The 20,693-nt window shown below is 44.8% G+C and overlaps 1 protein-coding gene across 2 annotated transcripts; it reads left to right on the forward strand.

Annotated features, from left to right (window-relative positions):
• Positions 1 to 797: 797 nt before the first annotated feature.
• Positions 798 to 20,290, forward strand: LOC128424819 (zinc finger and BTB domain-containing protein 7C). 2 transcript variants are annotated; one of them, XM_053411225.1, is made up of 4 exons: positions 798 to 1,029; positions 16,482 to 17,228; positions 17,318 to 17,991; positions 18,431 to 20,290. In XM_053411225.1, exons 2-4 carry the CDS (start codon positions 16,509 to 16,511, stop codon positions 19,041 to 19,043), a joined length of 2,007 nt encoding a protein of 668 aa, XP_053267200.1. In that variant the 5' UTR covers positions 798 to 1,029; positions 16,482 to 16,508; the 3' UTR covers positions 19,044 to 20,290. The 2 variants fall into 2 exon arrangements, with proteins under 2 accessions (XP_053267200.1, XP_053267201.1); XM_053411226.1 differs by lacking the exon at positions 798 to 1,029 and adding an exon at positions 10,223 to 10,621.
• The last annotated feature ends 403 nt before the right edge of the window (positions 20,291 to 20,693 follow it).

Consider the following 20,693-nt stretch of genomic DNA (forward strand, 5'->3'; position numbering starts at 1 on the left):
ACAATTCTCTGTCAGTTTCACCCCCATTATGTTGTCACACTGCTTTCACATAATAGTTCAATATATTGAAAAAAATTCCAGAGAATAGACCAATTTAAAAGTATTGGTCTAAATGTGTGGAGCTCATTTATTAATCCTTTTAGCCAACAATACTGATCCTGTATCACCCAATATGCCCCCTCCAGCAGCATTCACATCACTCATTACACCTTCCTATTATATTGCCATTACACTGCATTATTGCCTTCAGAGCACTACAATGGTTTTTGCGTCTTGCTAGGTACAGGCTGGTACACTGGAGCACACGCCCCGATACACTCAGATACTGTCACCGAGTCTCTATCACACCACCTTTCTTCATCCTTTCATTTCTCCCCTGATATGTCTTTTGTTCGACACCTGATATGAACCCCTCTAGCTCCTGTTTGGCACAGGCAAACACCCACCCACTGGATCAGCCCTGCTTTTTTCTTTGCACACTCTTCTCTGTTTGAAATCTCAGCCCAGTCGTCCGGGTGCACATCAAACTCAGTGCTGCAGCTTTGCACCCCTCGCCCCTCATTTTGCACCAACTTGTCTTTGCCTCCACACCTCCAGGCCTCCATCCCCTCTGCCCTCCAGCCCTCGGCACCTAAAGCTAAGTCCCTACCCAACCACAACCCAGTCCTAGCTTGCACGCAGTTTTTTAGGCTTGGCCCATGAATGTGTGTGTGTGTGTGTCACTCCCCTCCCCTAAGCACAGGTGGACTTGTAGGGAACGCTGCCAAATACTTTTGGTTTAGAGAGAGGGAGGGGTGTTGGCTGAGGCTGGTGGGTGTAGCAGTTTTTGTTTTGTTGTGTTTCTTAGATAACCGTTTCATGGAACGGTACCTTTTCACTCCCCCAAATCACTGACACACCTTCAGAGCAAATTTGACTCTATCTCGCCTGCTCTCACTTTCACATGTCTGCCCCGTGCCGAGACAGCGTTCGACTTCCCTGACAGGGACTGAGGGCGTGAGAGCAACTCAACTCAAAACTTATTCAAAGGTCAGTAACATCTCCCAGCCTTTTCTTCCTCTGTCATTTCTTTTCAGTTTTTTCTTCGTTGTGCGACTATTTCCCATATCCTTAAAAAGTCATAATGCGAGGTTCATATTTTCTGTGTGTTGTGGCAAAATTTCAAAGCGTGCAAGAGTTGTCTGCGACCCAGTGAGCTCCAGAATCAGACTTGAGGGTCGCTGACCTCTTGTAGAATCAGGGTTTCTGTGGATCCATATATCAAACTCTCCATAAAGGGATGTCCAGTGCTCTCCGGAAACCTTCCTGTGCGCATCTTGCTGCAGATGTGCATGTGGCGGAAGCCTTGTCCTTCTCACTCTGTAGAATCCGAGACTGAGGAGGAAGCAAGTGAAAGCATGACAAGGCTGGAACAGACTGAAAGTATCACATCAATTTTAATCTCGCTTGTTACTCTGGCAGCCGCGTAGGTATCATCGAGTATGATTTATATATTCTATATGATGTTTTTCCTCATTAGTCTCAACTATCTGCCGTCAAGAAGCCACCCCAGGGGTTATAAGATTAAATCTATTAGAGTCTTAGAGCATGTCGGCTCTGTAAATAACATGGTGCTAATAAGACACATGGGATGACATCTGTCCTCCAGGATTCTGTTTAATCAGTTAGCGATCTTGCACACTAACAATTAACTTTGAAAGTAACCACGGATTTAGTTTCTCTGTGCAACAGATGTGGGGGCAGAAGTGTGACATTCAGAATGTTTTCATTCTTCCTGTCTATGACCCTCGCTACACACAAAGACACACACGCACACACACACACAGACACACACACACACACACACAAACACACACACACACACACACACACACAGTAATGTCAAACTTTAAGAATATTATTAGAGGGTCATAAATCATAAATTGCTTTTTCATGCTGGCAAAAACTTTGTCTCTGTTATCAGACACAGGGATAAAAGAAAAGAAAACATAACCTCCTCAAATTGTACTTCAAATAATAAATAATACAATGTATGCGTGTGAGACAATAGCAAGAAACAAATCAGAATGAAAACTCTTTGAAGAAAATAATGACTTTCATGAAGATTTTGAGAATGGTGAGAACAAAGCCTTAATATTGCGAGAATACAGAGAATTTTTTGGGGGGGAAATTAGCAGAGAGGAGAACCAGCGGTTGCCACAGTTCCACTCCTTCTGGATCCAAAATCTTGAAACAATCAAACTCTTTGAGAAACTATTGCATTTGAATTTCATGCAGATGTAACCAACAGCAACCTCACCGGCGATCACAACCACAGTAGCGTGGTTAGCTCTTTTCAAGTCCCGATACTTATGATCATTTTGATGAGCCACACTATGTAGTATTTTGTGAAACTTACAGTAAAGGATAACTTAACAAAATGGTCCACATCCCTCATTTTAACACAGGAGATAAGCAGTTCTTCTGATTTCCTCCTTGTAACCTAGCCAAAAACTAAGACTTTATCTCGCACGTTTTTCTCATAAAATTACTACTTTATACTCAGAATCACAATTTTTTTTCTGTGAGCCTATATTCTGTTGCAATAACCCTTGTATCCTAGTCTGAATCTGTTATCGGCCTTTATCACTTGACAAAAAAAAACAAGCAGGCCTACAGAACTCTCTTCCTGTCACAGAGGGGTTACATGGGGATAAAAAGTCAAGTAGACACCACACCTACTCTAGACAGGAGAGAGAGAGAGAGAGAGAGAGAGAGAGAGAGAGAGAGAGAGAGAGAGAGAGAGAGAGAGAAGCTGTCTTTCTGAGTCTCTCTGTCTCCAGGATTATCTGAATTTAACCTGATCCACTCAGGCCTTTTGTTACCGGGCCCCTTTTACGTCAGCTTGCTTAACAAACATTACCCGAGGCAGATCTCTTCATGTTCGAACTCTCTCACCCATAGTATACTATATATGATAAGCCCGCATTGTGTGTTTAGTGAGTGCGTGGACGTATGGGAGAGCGTGAACGCACTTGACGGAAGGAGCGAGCGGCTTGAATCTGTCAAGTGGGTGAGGGTGCGGCCTCATTATTGCAGAAATGATGTTTTCAAGATGAGACTGACCGAGCGAATGAGTCCACACGCCTTCTTCCCAACTGACAGCGTGTGGGCATGTCCATGTGACAGCCTTTACATGAGGGATACACAATCTGACTTTGACCTCCTGCGACCCAGTTTATCACAGCTGTGGAATCAGTGTTTCCAAACCACGCTCAAACCGAATCAAACCTGTGCGACAACGTGTCAACTGCATGGCTTATTACGTGTGCACCCTCAGAACAACCCCTCATGCTCAGATGAATGCGCTTGTGGTTGTATATGTCTATCATGGCTGAGTAGCCGCTTGCGAGTGCGTGCGTGCACGTCCGCCCCCCTCCGTAGGATGGAGGTCCAGATTTTGTTGTGTGGAGTCGGCCTGGGTGAGTAAGCCGCCCCTCACAGATGAATAGAGGATGGGAGGAGGCTTGAAGAGGCTGCCGTGGGTGGGAGGCCCGGGCCCTGCCAAAAAAGCTCCTTCTGTGGGATTTGTGTACTTTTGTGCTCCTCACGAAACGCGGCACCTGGCTCGAACGACAAAGCAGCCGGGGAGGCAGGCACCAGCGATACCGCAGGTCGATTCTCCATTCCCACCATTCTTAAACCCCTCCGTACATGCTGCTTTCTTCTATTTTTTTTTATCACTTTTAAGTTTCTGCCTGATAACACTCACGTAGATTAACCCTGCACCTCGAAGCACATGACGCCACCTTTGCTCACAATTACGAGAAACTACAGCAAACATCCTGTAATATTAGACATTTGTTTTCTTCATTTGCTCCAAATTAATGTATAAATAGTGTTATTTTCATCAGTAAATTACATTAGTTTTTAGTTATGTCATCATTTTAAACTTTTAACTTCTTTTATAAATTGCTTATGATACTGAAAATACATCTGGCTTTGTGTGCTTGTATGGTTTCTTCTGTTCCCAGCAGAGTGGCAGTAACCAGAGATTTTTTTTTGTCACACACTTCAACATTTGAAATGTCAGTGGCAGCCACAATTTGTAATGCGGTTGTGCAATGAAGCATTTTACATACAAATTGTGGGTGTTTCCTGAATGTTACCTCGATAATAGAAAATAGGCCCCTGTAACCACTGGCAACCCACCTCGCCTCAGCCTATACAGTGACAAGTGCAAAGAGACATGCCTGCCAGCTCGACAAAGGGGGGGGGGGGATATCATCCAGCCAATTTGAAAATGTAATCTCTTGTTCTATAGAACCGAGCTGCAGAGACGTTGCGGGGAACGTACAGAGACGAATGTCAGTCAGCATCGGAGAGTTAGGTGAAAAAAAAAAAAAAGAAGAAAGGGAGAAAAAAAAAGAGAGCACGATTTCATAATGTCTAAAAGAAAGATCTGGGTTGAATAAGTGGGTCCACCCACCTGTGTGTGAGAGGCAGTGAGAGAAAAACGCAGGGCTGGATGGCAGTTTTAGAGACATGAGTGTGTGGGTTAGGCTAGCTGGCCTGCTTATGCTATCTAATCACTGGGAGAGAAAGGAGAGAAGCATGCCTTGATCCACCCACCCACCCCAGACAAACAGCAGTTAGCCTGCTAAGTACTATATGTGGTTGCCTGCAGCTCTGGGCCGTACATGGGGGAACGGAGAGAGAGAAGGTGACAGAGTCTGCAGGCTACAGATATTCAGCACAATTATGTCTCATTCTGTGCTGGGGGGAAAGAGAGATGTGTCAATCTGGAAGCAAGAATGGGTCACGACTGCATGTGAGGGAGAGTGTGAGGCACGCTCGGTGTGTGTCGGTGAGAGAAGGTGGACACGATCCAGCAGATTTCCAGGTGCAAATACAACTAATGAGAGTTCACTGATGGATTATGAACCAAATGGCCGCATTTGTTTTAGCCTTTCAAAAATAGGTGATGGATTCCATCATGTAAGTTTCAGGTAACAATTTTAACATTCATATATGTTAACATTTTCTTTGTCTTAATATATAAGCCGCCACGAGTCGTGATCCTGCTGTGTTGATTTCACCGCTTTCTGTTTATCATTTGGGTCACGTACAGATTACTTACCTGTGTGATACCTGAGTGGGTGGGAAGTGATTGTCCAAAAATAGCTGACCTACGCATCACACTGGTGCATGTGTGAGTGTACATGTGGTTCAATGCGGTCTGCCACCTCGTGCACACGTGTGTACGTGTGTGTGTGTTACATGTGCCATGACAGGCATCTGTCTCCCTTGCCCTGCAGCCTGACTGGTTTTAATTAGGAGGTTCCAGAGTGCCCGAGGGCTCTCCTGCTGACACACACACACACAAACATGCATACACACACACACTACCTGAGGGCAGACAGAGGCTGTCCCACCAAGGCTGGCCTCCTCCTCGTTATCACCATACGGCGTTGTCCTCATTCACCCCGCGACCCTGCCAACACACACACACACACACAAATATTCAGACAAAGCGAATCAAATGAGCACAACATAGTAGCAGAATGCATTCTGATGTACAAACATGGCGGTGGAGGTCGGGGGGTCGACTCCTTGTTCACTTTGTTGCATTTTCTGGTACAGAATAAATTTCCACATTCTATCAAGGACATGAAAACAAAAGTGCATGCCAGCGCCGCAGACATGAAGAGTAATGATATTTGTCTTCAGTAAACACCACCACAGACATTCAAGTTGTCTTCTCACAGACACACGCACACACACTAACACACACACTTTACACAAAGCATTATGGCCACCTGTGAAACACTGTAACTGTCTCTCCCAGCACTCCCAGTTCTAAATATGCAGCTTGTGTACTTAGCCTCCCTTTTGGCAAAGAATCCAATAGCGATTAGGAGGATGTCGGCGAAGAAGACCAAACAGGAGAAAGTTAAAGCACAAACAGAAAGGTCAGCAGTGAGTGAACACCCCCCACCTCACTCACCCAAACGGCATGCTCCAAGGTGAGCTCTAAAGACCTCAGTGCACCGACAGATGGGTGTGTGTCTGTGATTGAGCAAGGCACAGATACAGTGCGGTTTTCACACAGGCCTGCCTCCCTTTGAGTTTAAGGCAGCATTGCGTCTGTGCATGTGTCTCCAGCCTTGACCTTCTGGAGGTAGGGGGGTGTAGACCGGGGAGGCTGCTGCGATGTGATGCACTATCTTTGGACGCTGGGGGGATGACTGCCTCCCTTTCCTGCCTTTCCCCCACGCCAGGCCACACCTGGCCTCCGAGACACCAGGGTAAAGGGCACAAGTCAGGCTGATTGGATTTGCCTGTTTCTTGTGGTTTGCTTTTTGCTGCAACCTGGAATTTAAAGCTATATGATGCTATGTAAATTGTTTCTAATGTTTGATTTGAAGAAGAATATCTCAATGTGATGAGCTGCTGTCAAATAACCCAAATCAATACACAGCCTTTTAGTAGAGCAAAATCCTTCTCCTCTGAAGTTTGAGTCTACCAACCAATCAGAGGAGGCCAAAATAGAGGCCAATAGAGAGCAGCTCGGGTCTCAATCTACTTTCACGAATCAAGCCCGTCCCGAACCCAACAGGAATTCTGTTTTAGTTTGGAACCCGACCAAGCTCGTTTACAGACATATGCAGTTTTACACTTAAAACAAGCATGCTTTAAAACAACTATATAACAATGTCAGTTAAACGTAAGCAGATGCTAAATTGGGTCACTTGCCTTCGAAATATTAAAAAGGCTGTTGATTTTCTGTGGAGGACTGTCTCAGTTATTGGCCGCTTTGGAACGACTATCAACTTGTTTGCATTCTGACATGATTGAACAACACTTATTACAAAGTAGTTCTTTTCAACGGTAACGTGACCCTCGGCTGAACGCTGCACCACTTTGTGTTTGTTGAACCAGTGTAAACCTATGTTCTGGCCCAAATTATTCTTTTAGATCTGCTGCTGCAAACAGCATTTGGGACATATTGCTTGTTGAGTGAAGGCTGATGAAATTACTGCACACTCGCCTACCACCTATGTTTTACGGGGGGGAATGTGCGACTTACAAGAACCAAGTAATTCTCCAACTGATTCAACTCTGCAGGTCCGTAGATAAGTGAATGGAGAGTTCTGATGTTTTGGAAGTGGTAACACTGTGCAGAGATTGGAACGTGTGTGTGTGTGTGTGTGTGTGTGTGTCTGTGTGTGTGTGTGAAAGTGGTGTATTCCAACAGTGGATGTGTGGTTGGTGTGTCTGCCAATCGAGCAGTGTTGGATCACACAATGGAGCTGCAGAAATGGGAGAAAGACGTGTTAATAAAGGTTTTCTATCATATGAAGCATTCAGCATTCACAGCTAAAAGGTTCAAATAAGTGAATTCACAACAAGGACGACCCTGTCAGGTTCAGGGTATTTGTCCGGCTAGAAGTTCCCTCAGTGTGTTTGTGATACTGTTCACTGAGCCAAGTTCGGTGCAGCATCCAAGTCTCTGCGATATCAACTTTATGTAATGATGCTTCACACCCCACCCCCACTCCAAAGTGCCAATCTGGTGTCTTGGTGTGTGTATCTTGCTGGGCGCAGCAGGTGACGGTAAACAGGTACGTTGACATGCCAGACAGACAGCCAGACAGACTGAACAGACTAAACACATGACGCTGACTCAGCCACTTTGAATCCTTGACTCCTGTTACTGTTAGCACTCGGGCTCAGCGACAGGACTGACCACATCTCGGTGGAGCCAAACGCTCGAGAAGGATGCATGTGACAGTGAGATTAATAAAAAATGGATTTCATGCTTGTTGTTATGATGTAAGAAATATTTTAAGTATTATCTCAATATAAATGTGCCTTTCACTCATGCTACACTGTGATTAAATACAAAATCGGACAGTATAACAGCCTGTAGTTTTACATAAGCCGCTTTCAGACATGAACTCGGGAAAATGTTTAGAAAAATTGGTGTGGACATTTTCCAGAATTGCCTTTCACACATATGAACACAGCAGGAGTCAGGAGATTTTATATCCACTCACTCACTGGGAATTTTCCAGGACGTTTTGCAGCAGTTTTTTCACATAGGCTCACTCAGAAATTTCACAATGGGGCTGCTGGGAAAAGTTCCAGAAAATGTCCGGCGCAGCTGACCAACCAAAAATGTTTGGTTGGTCAGCCCCTCAGGACAATTTCAGTAAAATGTCTCGTCGCGTGTCTGAAAGCAGCTTTAGTTTCCAAGTCGTCCTCTCAGGTGGCACCGGTAGTGTGCTGCTGTGACGGCCGTGACGTGTTTAGAAACGATAGCCCAGCTTACAGGATGGCAACTGTTGTTTTTCTGGCTGTCTGGCCGGGCCTGTGAGCAGTTAGTGGCTAACCCTGTTTATATATACTTGATGCCAATGTGAGCTGGCCTCAGCTCTCACCCTGTACAAAACAGTGTAAACCACCAGGGCATGGGCTGCGGTTTGCTTTGGTCCGTGTTTTCCCCCCAGGGGGAAGTGGGCATAGCAGTCTGATGTAGCAGTCTGATGTCGACTTGTTTGCGGAGGTTAACTCAACATAATTCAACTGCTTTCACAGTAGGACTGTCGCTCGTGTTTTATGGATGGTTAGTAATTTTTTTGTAGATTTGAAGGTCCAGAAACCACAAAGAAAACAATGGCTCAGTGCATATTCTACCTTTATGAATGAAAGACGGCTTAGTTTGGATTGTTCAACTTAAGTTTTTTATCTTAGCCGCCACAACTTTTGATTATATCGTCTTTGAGAATCCCTTTTTCGGATTTTAATGTTAATAAACAGCGGTCCCTGTTGAAACACTGGTTTGACCCCCAACTCGCCATGAAACCCAACTGGTGCTCTGATTTAAAAAACATTGTGTTACTCAAAAGCTCTACCGCTGAACTTGACAAGGTACAACCCCACTCTGTTATTTCTTGGGATATTGGTTTAGAAGAATTTTCTTAATTATATTTCTAACATTCGAATTCTATGATCACAATTATTTAAATATAGAAAATGTTTCTGCTCCAAGTACAACAAAAGGCGTGGTTTGATGATGTCATACAGGAAAAGCCCGTTGGCTCTTTCAGATCCTGTGATTATGCGTACTAACACAAAACATAAACCTCTTTTTTTTTTATCCCTCTTTCTTTTCAGTTTTCTCTTTTTTCGGTATCTCACCTTGTCATGAACACACAGACACACACACGTTTTGACACAAAACAGGAAGCAGATTTGAATGCCATTCCTGCTGCCATTGAGTGCTGATACGATGCACATTTGCAAAAATGGTTTCTCTGCTCGCCACAACCCAGAACTCCTCCTGAACCTGGTTTCACCTCAGTACATTTTTCAGCAGCTGGTCTTATTTTTGCACTTTTCTGCATGGACTTCCTCCTCCTCTCCACAGACTGAGGTGGCGGCGTGAGCTCGCCGACCATTACCCTGTTTTTTGGAGCCTTTCTGACTCAAACCAGGAATCTGACATTGGCTTCTCCACTCTCGACAAAAAATGAAAACAAGTCTGCGCATTAATCACTTGTGGTATTTCAGACCTCAGATGGTGTTGACTTTTAAATAATACTTCCTCTCAAGTTGGTGGGTGTTTTCAGTTTGTGTTGTGAGGAAGCATTAGCAGGGGCCGGGCACCTTTTGTCGCCTGTCTGAGAGCCTGAATCAGGTCCAGAGAATTGGTCTATTGTTAGGTTTTATTATTTAGGTATTTATGTATGATGTAACAGTATTTAAGAAAATATCATGACTCCATTTGAAAAAGGTATAAAACTCAAACTAGCATGCCTTCCCGCTGCTGTTGTGCTCCTGCCTCTGTACATCTCCTCAGCTCAGCTTGAGTCTAACCAACAGAGGGGCACAAAATAGTTTTCCAACTTTTCTCTCGCTTTCTTTTTTCTCCCTTTCCTTTTTTACCCTCCCTCAGTCTCCCCAAACAACCCCTTCGAGTTCCTTTGCCCCGGTCCCTTTATACCAATATCCACTCCAACACAACTAAAAATTCATTTTGTCTGACCTAAATCAGAGGGTGTCTGCGCCATGGGCTTATTACACAGCGCGCTTAAACTTGTGTTGTGGAGGAGGATGGGGTATTATTATCTTCCAGCTACCCACCCTGCTATAAAAACTAGTGGTGCGACATCTCCACAGCGCAGTGCTGCTGCCCTCCCTCCCTTCCTCCCTGCCTCTCACTCCCTCGCTCGTCCTACACGAGCCACACACAACACACAGGCTGACTCGCAACTCCACACACCAGCCACGCTGCTTCACAGACAGACCCAAGAACCACACTCTCTCCGCTTCTCCTCCGCCGCGCTGCTCCTGCCGCTCTCCTCTGGATATTCCTCCCTGGGTCTTTTTATATATATATCTTTTTTTTCTTTTTTGTATTACTCTTATGAATGGGCAACCGTGGCCGGTGTGAGGAGCTTGTGAATGGACTGACTGACTGACTGACTGACAGTCTGGCAAGAAGAGAGAGAGAGGGAGAGAGAGAGAGACAGCTGTGTTTCAATTAAAGAGGGCAATGCTGAGAGGTCAAGCGAGGAGCCGCGGAGCCTGGAAATAAAACAAAACAAGACACGTGAGGGACATCGAGAAAGTGAAGGTACGGTAGGTGAAGGCTGCTGGGAGCTGTGGGATGCTGGGAAACAATAAGACACGTGCATGTATGTGGATGCCAGACTTTTGGAGCAAGTCTGTGCATATATATGTGTGTGCGTCTGTAATAATCCCATTGTTGCAGTGTGAACAAGCTTCCACGCGTGTGTTCTACATCAGTGTGCACATGTGCATTACACTTGTTATGTTGCAGCCTCCTGCTCCAGATCATAAAGGCCTGACAAGGTGCAAACAGGACAATAAAGTCACTTAATGACGCGTGTCATCATTTTGGCCGTAGTGTAAATATTGTGCCATAAAAAGTCTGGAAATGGCATCGAGTGTTTACAAGCATCACAACATGTCTTTGAAGTGTCGAGCATTTTCTCGGACTTAACTATGTGTTTCGTCGCCGGCAGTAATTACACATGTCACTTTTTATATATTACACATCCATGTACGACGTTGTCCCTTTGAATCCAACATAAACACTCAGGTAATTCATTAAGTTGGGAGGTGTTTGGCGAGTGGGGCCAAAAATAAAAAAACATGTTGTGGATTTTTAAAAAGGCTGAGCTGCAAATTATTGTTTACAGCCAAGTGGAGCTCGCAGACCTCTTAGCTCATCTAGTTACAAAATGCAGTGGCCGCTAATCCCATCAGGACTGTTTACAAGCTGCTGTTTGTCATTCAGGTGTCAACGTTTCTGTGTACTCGCTGCATTGTTTCATGAAATGATGCACAGATTACTTATTAATAACTGTCTGTGGGAAATAAAATACAGGGGATTCCTTTAAATATAAATATTCAAGCGCCATATCATATATTGTCAAATTGTGTCAAATGATTTAGTATAGATCACTGTTCAGTAAAATGTCTCGTCGCGTGTCTGAAAGCAGCTTTAGTTTCCAAGCTGCTAGATCACAGGTTTACTTAGTTGTCATCTCTTATTGTCTCATTAGCTTCAGTCAGCGTTCAACCTACACCTGCCACTGTTTGATGAAACTTTTCTTCTTTAGCCCATTTTACTTTTTGTAGGATTTTATACATTCAGCTTGAAGATGGTTTTTCCGAGTGTCCAAAAATACGGCGAAAGGAGATAATATTTTTTAACCAAATGTAAACTTTAATAATATCTAAACTTTCCAAAAAAAGATTACCTTCACTTGTGATACTGAATACAACTTCTTCTGTTCAGTTGTGGGTCTATATTCAGGCCCCAAAAAGACGTAGAAATGTCTATTTCACAGTGAATAGACTATAAGTGATGTTCTTCATCAGTCCAGCGATATTATGCAGCCAACGATAAACTTGTGTTTACTTTGGGCTGAGAGAGATAATGGTGTGTAGCTGTGGGCTCCCCTTAAGGCTCCAGAGGTGTTTCTTAATGGACAGAAGTTCTTTGAGGAGCAGAGTGAGGTAAAGCGGCCTCCAGATCTCAGATGCTTACTTCAAATTATTTCATTCTATCCAACTTGTAATAAATGAATCAATTAAAAGGCACAAAATACACTTGACCTAATGCCAAAAATGATTGCAGGGAATAAGGAAATATAGCAGTGAATTTGTAGGAATATTATGACAATATGTTTAGAGTGAGGTTAAATTTGTTTATCTCGCTGGCTGATTTTGCATGAAAATATTCATAATTTTAATTTCAAGCCCATATATAATATATTTAAAAATTAAGTAGTATAAATTAATCAAATGTGCAGTAGCAAAACATTTTGAACTCCCCATTTGTTCTGTTAAAGTGTAAAAGTGACATAAATGTGAAAATGGACTCACTTAAAAAAGTTTCTGGTGAAATTCAACTTTCAGGCGCAAATTGTGCAGTTAAATGCTAAAATTCCTCCCTGACATTTCATCATTATTATAAAGATAAATACACAACCCATGACATTGTGTAACTGGCATTATACACTGCACTCCAGCTTTAAGTGACAGCAATTAAAATAATAATTTTAAAACTTCCCTGTATGTTACCTATAGGCTCCAGACACTCGCTAAACAGGTGCAGCCGTGTGTTACTGGTGATAATGGACTTCCTCACACAGTAGGTCAAATGAATGTCCTCTCCTCATTTTGTCTGTCAATGCTGTAGATTGTTGGCCTTGCAATTGTCCATCTGTGACAGTTGTTTAGCAGGTGTTGGCTAAGGGCAGTCGCTGACAGGGGTAAACTTTGGCTGCCGGTGATTTAGCATGTGGGTCAGGTGGATGCAATGGCCTGACAGGGATAAACTAGGCTTTGGGTGTCGTAGCTTAGAGGCCAAATGAGTGTCTGTCCGTGACAAGGGTTGAGATGGACATTAGCTGCTGATTTGTGGCCTGAGCGGTCAGGGCTGGGGACAAGTTGGTCACTCCGCTCTGGGCATAATGATGATACAGCTGCAACAGGGGTAGCGAGAGGAGGAGGAGGAGGAGGAAGAGGAGGAGGAAGAGGAAGAGGAAGAGGAAAATGATTAGGAGGAGGTGGAGGTGGCGGCAGAGGCAGTGGAGGTGGTGATCAGAGCCCAGAAAGCAGATGAAGTTCTCTGGAGAAAGACGACAGTGAATGGAGGTGACACATGACTTGGGGTGGGAGTGCTGAGTTGAAAGTGTTGGTGACTAAGTGAGGCATGAGAGGAGACGTGGCCGGTACAGGCGGCCCGGAAAGAAGAAGCAGCACTGTCCATTATGTCATTATGTCCGCTTAATAATGAAGTTCTCAGCTAGTGTCACACACCGAACTGAAATTCCCGATGAATTCAGCGCTGCTTGCGTGATAAACTGAAATAATGGCTGCAGCTGATTATTGGAATAAAATGTGACTTTTACCCTTTACAAACTGAATGAAACTCTATCACTGTCAACTATCACTGACAGTGATCTATCACTGACAACTTTTTATTGAGTCAGATTTAGGACTAAGAAAAACATGTGTCCTTCCATGACTCGGCCAGAAAAGTAGGATTTTCTGGAGCCAAATGACCCAAACAGTAATTATCAGAATCCTTTCCCAAGCCGTCCCCACCCTGGCTGCTGATGGGTGGGTGGGGTGTGTGCGAGCGCGCGTGTGTGTGTGTGTAAAGGGTTAAGGCTGTTTGGCTGATGAAATGTCGCTCCAGGACCTTGTGGTGGGAAAGCTGTGCCCTCCTCCCCTCCCTGTCTATGTGGCACATCCTCCTTAGATCCTCTCCACATTGTAATTAGGGGCTGGCCGCTAAGAGCCAGCGGCAGGCAAACAGTGGGAATGGAGGGGAGTGGTGCTCGCTGGGGCACAAGGCGAACAAACAGCAACAGCAGCACGTGTCCCATAGTTCTAGAGGAGTGGGTGGGATGGATCGAGGGCGAGCGAATGACACCGGGTTCGCCGAGCCCTCCCAGTCAGACTCCTTTTTTTCCCTCTCCCTCTTATCCTCCCGGTGTTGTTCCAAGTTCTGCACTATTGTTTGCCTTGGCAGGCTGTTACTGGGAGGGGCCCCTCCGCTGGTGTTTGTGCAACCTGTTAGGGAACTTTCAGGGCCATACGATCCCTCCTTTGCTCTTTCACTGGAGATTCTCTCACCTTTTACCCAAGCTAATACTTTTAGGGATGTAACATGTGGTGTGAGATGTAATAGAAAAAGGGATACTGCTGTGTGCGGAGCGGAATCAGTGGAAGGAGTTTCGATATGATGCATTGTGGGATTTATTTGCACTGCAGGATGAGATATAATCTCTTCTCTTTTCATTCATTCTTTAAGATTTTACAAACATCATTTCATCAGTTTGGCCACTGCAGCTTTCTCTTGGCGCTCTTTTGTCCCAGTTTTCCGCTTAATGAAGTGGCACAGGTCTGCGGGCCTATATCCTATACCCCCCCCCCCCCATATACATTTTAATTATGTCCACATAGTATCAATGGCATGAACATAGCAACAGTAACCTAGCAACAAGATCGACAAGAATAAACTACATGTAAGATTGGTACCCAAGTTGTATGCCTGCAGGTGAAGTAAGGGATTTTCTTTTTCTTTTTTTTTACTTCTTTGGCATGCTGCAGCACTAGAAGCAAGACAGTGAGACACTAGTTTGTGTGTGAGTGTGTGTGTGTGTGTGTGTGTGTGTGTGTGTGTGAGTGTGTGTGTGTGAGTGTGCGGCTTCAGCCCTGGACCATTTAGAGCCAGTCAACAATGCAGCTGTGGTGAGTGGGGCCGCTTCAAAGTATTTCTACACATGCCTCCAGTGACCACCAAGTGTGAACGGCTAAGTTTAAGCTCTATTCATAGATGTGAATGAATGAGCACTGTGCCAGAGGAAGTTTTAACACTGTGACTGTAAACGACAGCCGAGTGAATCAACAGGTAGGCGCTCAAGTAGCCGTGGGATGGAGATTATAAGAACTCGGTGCAGATTTGTTCAATATCTGCTGTCGAGTCAAACGACGTGAGGCCAGGCTGCGCACTAAGCAATCTGACAGGATACAGCATCTAGAATCTGACCTCTTTCTTTGTTTCTCACCACATCCCAATCACTCTCTGTGCAGCTGACGTGAAGGTATCTGCTTGCTTTGTGCTCAGAGGCAGACAAGAGGGATGGACGTTACTATCTCAGGATCTCTTGCTGCGTCGTGCAGAAGTCAAACAGTCCTTTACACAAGTCAAACACGGCCTTATCAAGATGATGGGTTTCCCTATAGCTCTCAACACTTTCCTGCAAGACATCCTGATAACACATTCAAGATTAAATATTACCCGGTGTGATGTTTGCTCGAAAGGAGACATGCTGTATTTACCACTTGTTGTCTTTTCTGCACAGATGGCACACAAACAATCATGCTTACAGTATAATTCAGTAAAGCAGGGCTGCCACTCATGGTGTTAAGATCCGCTCCTCTCTAAAACTAGACCCGCACCAAGGACAACCACATTCAAATTCACTAGATGTGGATTCTTATTTGGGTTATGCACCAAAATACACATAAATATCAGTCTTCTAAACACGGCAGATTTTTTTTTAATCAGGATCCAAGAATTATTCTCACAGAAATCAAGTAAAATGTTGCAAAAGCCCTATGTCGCAATGTTAAAGAAAGTGGAAAAACAAAATCCCGGATCCTCCCCCTGATCAAGATCCTTGCCAAAGTCTAACAAGTTCTTCCCTGACCCATTCCACATACTTTGACTAAGTCTCGTGGTAATCCATGCAGCATACAGCAAGGTAAAAATCCTTTGTGTGCTGCTTATTATTGTTGTCACTCCACGTTAAACAGGGGAGTGACCTGTTTAATTATTTGCTTGAACATGCAAAAAGGGCATGTTGGAATGAATCACCGTTCAACATCCCCCCGAAGTGTGTGTCTCACACACGGCGTTTTGCATTTAAGTCACAGAATTAAGCATCTGTTTTACTGGAAGAAAAGCCCCCGGTGATCGTTAACTAAAACTTAACACTTAACAAAAAAGTATATTTTCTTCATACAAACAGCTATTTCTTACTTCTTTTTTTGTCATATTTTGTTGTACAAAAGTAGCAAAGACATGGCAACAATTTCAGCCTTTATTATTTTTAATTTAAAAAATAGATTCACATCTCAGGAAATGTATAATGAAAATGTATTGTGAGCCAGACTACACGTTTTTTGATCCAGACGGACCTTGAAGTGTTTTCAATTCTCTAAAGAATTCCTAGAATCTCTTCTTTATTGTAAAACAACCTTGTGGGTTTATGAAACATTGCTGCAGTTTATCTTTTAGAAAAACAGATGCTTAAGTCAATTTCATGCAAAAATCAGAGGAACAAACCAAGCAAAGCTTTTGGTTCCACAAAATGATGTGTTTCTTTCAGTTTGGCTTTCTTATTTGAGTGTTACTGAATGGTTCATTGTCTCTGCCTCCCATCCAGACTATCACCAAAGACTAAGAGAGGAGGATGGTTCATCACAGAGAAGAGGACCTGATAGGGATCCCCTTCCCCAATCACAGCAGCGACGTCCTCTGCAGCCTCAATGAGCAGCGGCGTGAAGGGCTGCTCTGCGATGTAATCCTCATCGTGGGTGACCAGGAGTACCGCACCCACCGCTCCGTCCTGGCCGCCTGCAGCCAGTACTTCAAGAAGCTCTTCACAGTTGCCACCACTGATGGTGGAGATCCCCATCACACGGCGGCCGTTTACGAAATTGACTTTGTGGCCCCGGACTCCCTCGCGGCCATCCTGGAGTTTGCCTACACCTCCACTCTGACCGTGACGGCGTCCAACGTTAAAGAGATCCTGAACGCGGCTCAGATGCTGGAGATCCCGTGCATCATCAACGTTTGCCTGGAGATCATGGACAGTGGGGGCGTAGAAGGCGGCGGTGGGAGGAGGGAGGAGGAGGAGGAGGAAGAGGAGGATGGGGAGGAGGAGGAGGAGGAGGAGGAAGAAGAGGAAGAAGATGAAGAGGAGGACATGGGGTCGAGGAGGGACGAGCAGGATGAAGAGGAGGACAACGTCAGCGAGAGGTCACTGCAGTCGTCGGAGAGCCGAGGGGAGCAGACGCCTCTGGGGATGGAGGAGTCGCAGCCTCCGAGCACCTCCACGTACCAGCAGCAGTTTGACGTGCACAGAGAGTCGTCGCAGTCGCAGTCTCCAGACAACATGAGGGCGAAACAGGTAAGTTCACTGGACAGCACGTTAAAAAAAAAAAGGACTTAACTACTCTTTCCAAGTTTATGGTTGATGATGCCGTTGTTGTGTTTCAGGAGAGTATGGAGAGTCGGGCTCTGAAGGATTTCTCCATCGAGTCCCTCCTCCAGGAAGGGCTGTATCCTCGCATGTCAACACTGGATCGGCGGACCAGCTTCTCCCCTCTCTTCCCCGGCTTCTACCCCTCCATGTGGGCTGCAGAGTTCCCAGCATTCCCTCAGCAGCTCCTGGACCCCGGCCACCATCAACACCCCCATGCAGGCGCCTCACTGCCAATCCGGCTCCCCCATGCATTCTCCAACTCCACCCAGCGCGAGGCCTCCAGGCCCCTCGACCTGGCCGTGAAGAGAGAGATCATAAAGGAGGAGATGAAAGAGGAAGTCCCGCCCAGTCTGCTCCACGGCGACTTCCTGAAGGAGTTTGTCAGCTCGGGCCTAGGCGGCACGGTGAACACCGGGTCGGTGCCCTCAGAGGGTCACGCTCTCGGTCAGATTAAAACCGAGGCCGACTTCCGCTCGTACCTGAGCTTCCTGAGCTCGGCTTCCCACCTGGGGGCGCTCTTCCCTCCCTGGCAGCTCGAGGAGGAGAGGAAGATGAAGCCAAAGGCATCACAGCAGTGTCCGATCTGCAACAAGGTCATCCAAGGAGCTGGGAAACTGCCACGACACATGAGGACGCATACAGGAGAGAAACCATACATGTGCACTATCTGTGAAGTACGATTCACCAGGTATGTGAAGCGAGTTGTTCACGTCACAGAGAGATCGTATGAGATATTAATGTTTTCCTGTGTTTTGATGAGAAAGCAGCAGCAGGTTATGTCAAACAACGGAAACGTACCCCACGCTCTTTAGACTGAGGTTAATCTGCTCTCATCTCATCTGAATATCAAAGAGCTGAAAGTGGAAAGCCCCCTCCACACGTTTCTTATTAGTGATATGTCTCTCAGCTACTTCCTTCTTCTTTCGTCTATTTTCCCCCTACTTTTCTAGAGCAGCATATTGTCAGTTGAGAAACTATGTTAAAGATCAAATTCCTTCAAATATAATATTGACTTTTTAAATTAATTTGTACAGGACCAGATCTAAAAAGCAGCAATGTAATTTAAGTGTGAACCTTTCAAACCAATGAGATTTGTAAGAAACCGTGTGGTTTTGATCTTTTCTCAGACAAGACAAGCTGAAGATCCACATGAGGAAGCACACAGGCGAGCGCCCCTACATCTGCCTCCACTGCAACTCCAAGTTTGTCCACAACTACGACCTGAAGAACCACCTGCGAATCCACACGGGGGTCCGTCCCTACCAGTGCGAGCACTGCTACAAAAGTTTCACGCGGTCCGACCACCTACATCGACACATCAAGAGGCAGAGCTGCCGAATCTCCCGCCCCCGGCGAGGGCGAAAGCCGGCCGCCTGGCGGGCCACACCCAGCAGCAACTTCCTGTGCCCCCCCTCCGCCGCCACCAACCGCTTTGAGGAGAACGGGTTGAGCCCTGCGTACCAGGCGGTCAAGAGTCACGGACTTGGGGAGATGCTCGGTCTCGGCAGTAGGGGTCTGGGCATTAAGAGCTCGGGCAGGGAGAGCAGGGAGGAGCGGCGAGCAGAAGGGAAGCACGCTGCAGAGGAGGAGACGGCAGGAGACGGGAGGCAGAGAGGAGTGTTCGCCTTCGCTCTGGCTGGAGAAGAAGTGCTTACCCGCTCACCATTTTATGCTGCGACCTCTGACCCCTGGACCATGAGACTGGAGCGCGCTCCGCCCCTATCTGAGCCGGCCAAATGAGCTCTGGTCTGCGGAAGACGACAAAAGACAAGAAAGAAAATCTCTTTAATCTCCATGTCTGTTCAGCTCCAGGAAACTAAAGCACCTTTTTTAAAGAAAAGAAAAGTGAGATCAGTGAACTAAGCCTGCTTATGTGGCAGTGTTTTTTTGTTTTTCAAATTTGAAAACGCATTCTAATTAAACAATTTCAAAGATGCCATGTTAAATAATAGTTTCAGCCCTGTGGATGTTTGCACATCATTTTACAAAGAGGTACTGTGGAGAACATTTCAGAGTACTGTTATTTGCATTATTTCTCTACAAGGTTGTACAAATTAAGTTTAGTTAAAAAATCAGGCTTAATTTTTGAAAATAATTCATATGCAAGAAACTGTTTCCTACATTCAGAGCAGGTCTGATTGTTATTTGAATTAATGACGATAATGAAAGGAACATTTTTGATTTAATAACCAAATAAGTTATGGTAGAATTTTTTTTTTTATATCTGAAACATTCCCCTATCCTTCAATGAAGAAGGGAAGTGACAAAAATAAATAAAATACAATCCTAATAAATTAAATCTTTCATCCAAACATCTCACCCTGATGTTTATTATGAATGGCTGGGTTAAGGTGTTGAAAAGGCATCAGTTATTAAAAAGAAACACAAACAACTATTAGATTACTGCAGGGCATTGTCTGGCACACGTCCTGAAAGTACGATTGTTTCCAGCATATTTAATAATCCAAAACATAGAGAACTGACTTGAAAAATAAAATCAGGATGTTAGATGATGTGTTATGTTCCTCCCACTGCCTTGTTCTGATTCAAGCTCCTCGTCTGCACTATTGTACATAGACACAATCGTTGGCCATTGCGGTGTTAATTGCTGATGATGTAAAAGAAAAAAAAAGGATGACGGACAAACGACTCTGAGGCATCCATCCAAAGATGTGTACTTTGATATTTCACAGACTTGAATAAGATTCGGTTTCGATGTTTTCATGTATATTTCTGACTAATCAAACTGCCGCTTTAGCTTTACAGTATGCTTGTGATTTTTGTTGTTTTTTCTGCTGCAGAAAGTCATGAGGGTTTCAGGCCCCTGTTTTCATATAATGTTGATCTCTGATTTGTGTATAAAGACGTTCAAAAAGTATTTGAATTGAAATGGGAAAGTATTTTCTTGCTATTTATGCATATTTAAATGAATGAGCCTTGGCTATATTTTGCAAATCGTTTTATAAAGACACTAAATGTTGAACTTTGCTCTTTGTCGGGGAGAATTATTACCACAAAGTGTGTGTGTGTGTGTGTGTGTGTGTGTGTGTGTGTGTGTGTGTGTGTGTGTGTGTGTGTGTGTGTGTGTGTGTGTGTGTGTGTGTATGTGTGTGTGTGTGTGTGTGTGTTAATTCCAGACACAGGAAGTGACAAACTGACTGGGGACAATGAAAATGTTGGCTTCTTAAGCTGGGTTAAGTATCTGTGTTGCCACTGAACTGAACTACTGTACATTGTTCATGCGACCACAGAGGGAGCAGGATCCCCAGCTGGAGACTTGATAGCAACTATGTTGTAATCTACTCTCTCATAGATAGTCTGCATTAAATACATATCTTTCATTGATTCCTTTATGATTGATTACAGATGACACACAGTTGGTCAGAAACA

Source organism: Pleuronectes platessa, chromosome 19 (genome assembly GCF_947347685.1).
Source record: "Pleuronectes platessa chromosome 19, fPlePla1.1, whole genome shotgun sequence".
Lineage (NCBI taxonomy): Eukaryota > Metazoa > Chordata > Actinopteri > Pleuronectiformes > Pleuronectidae > Pleuronectes > Pleuronectes platessa.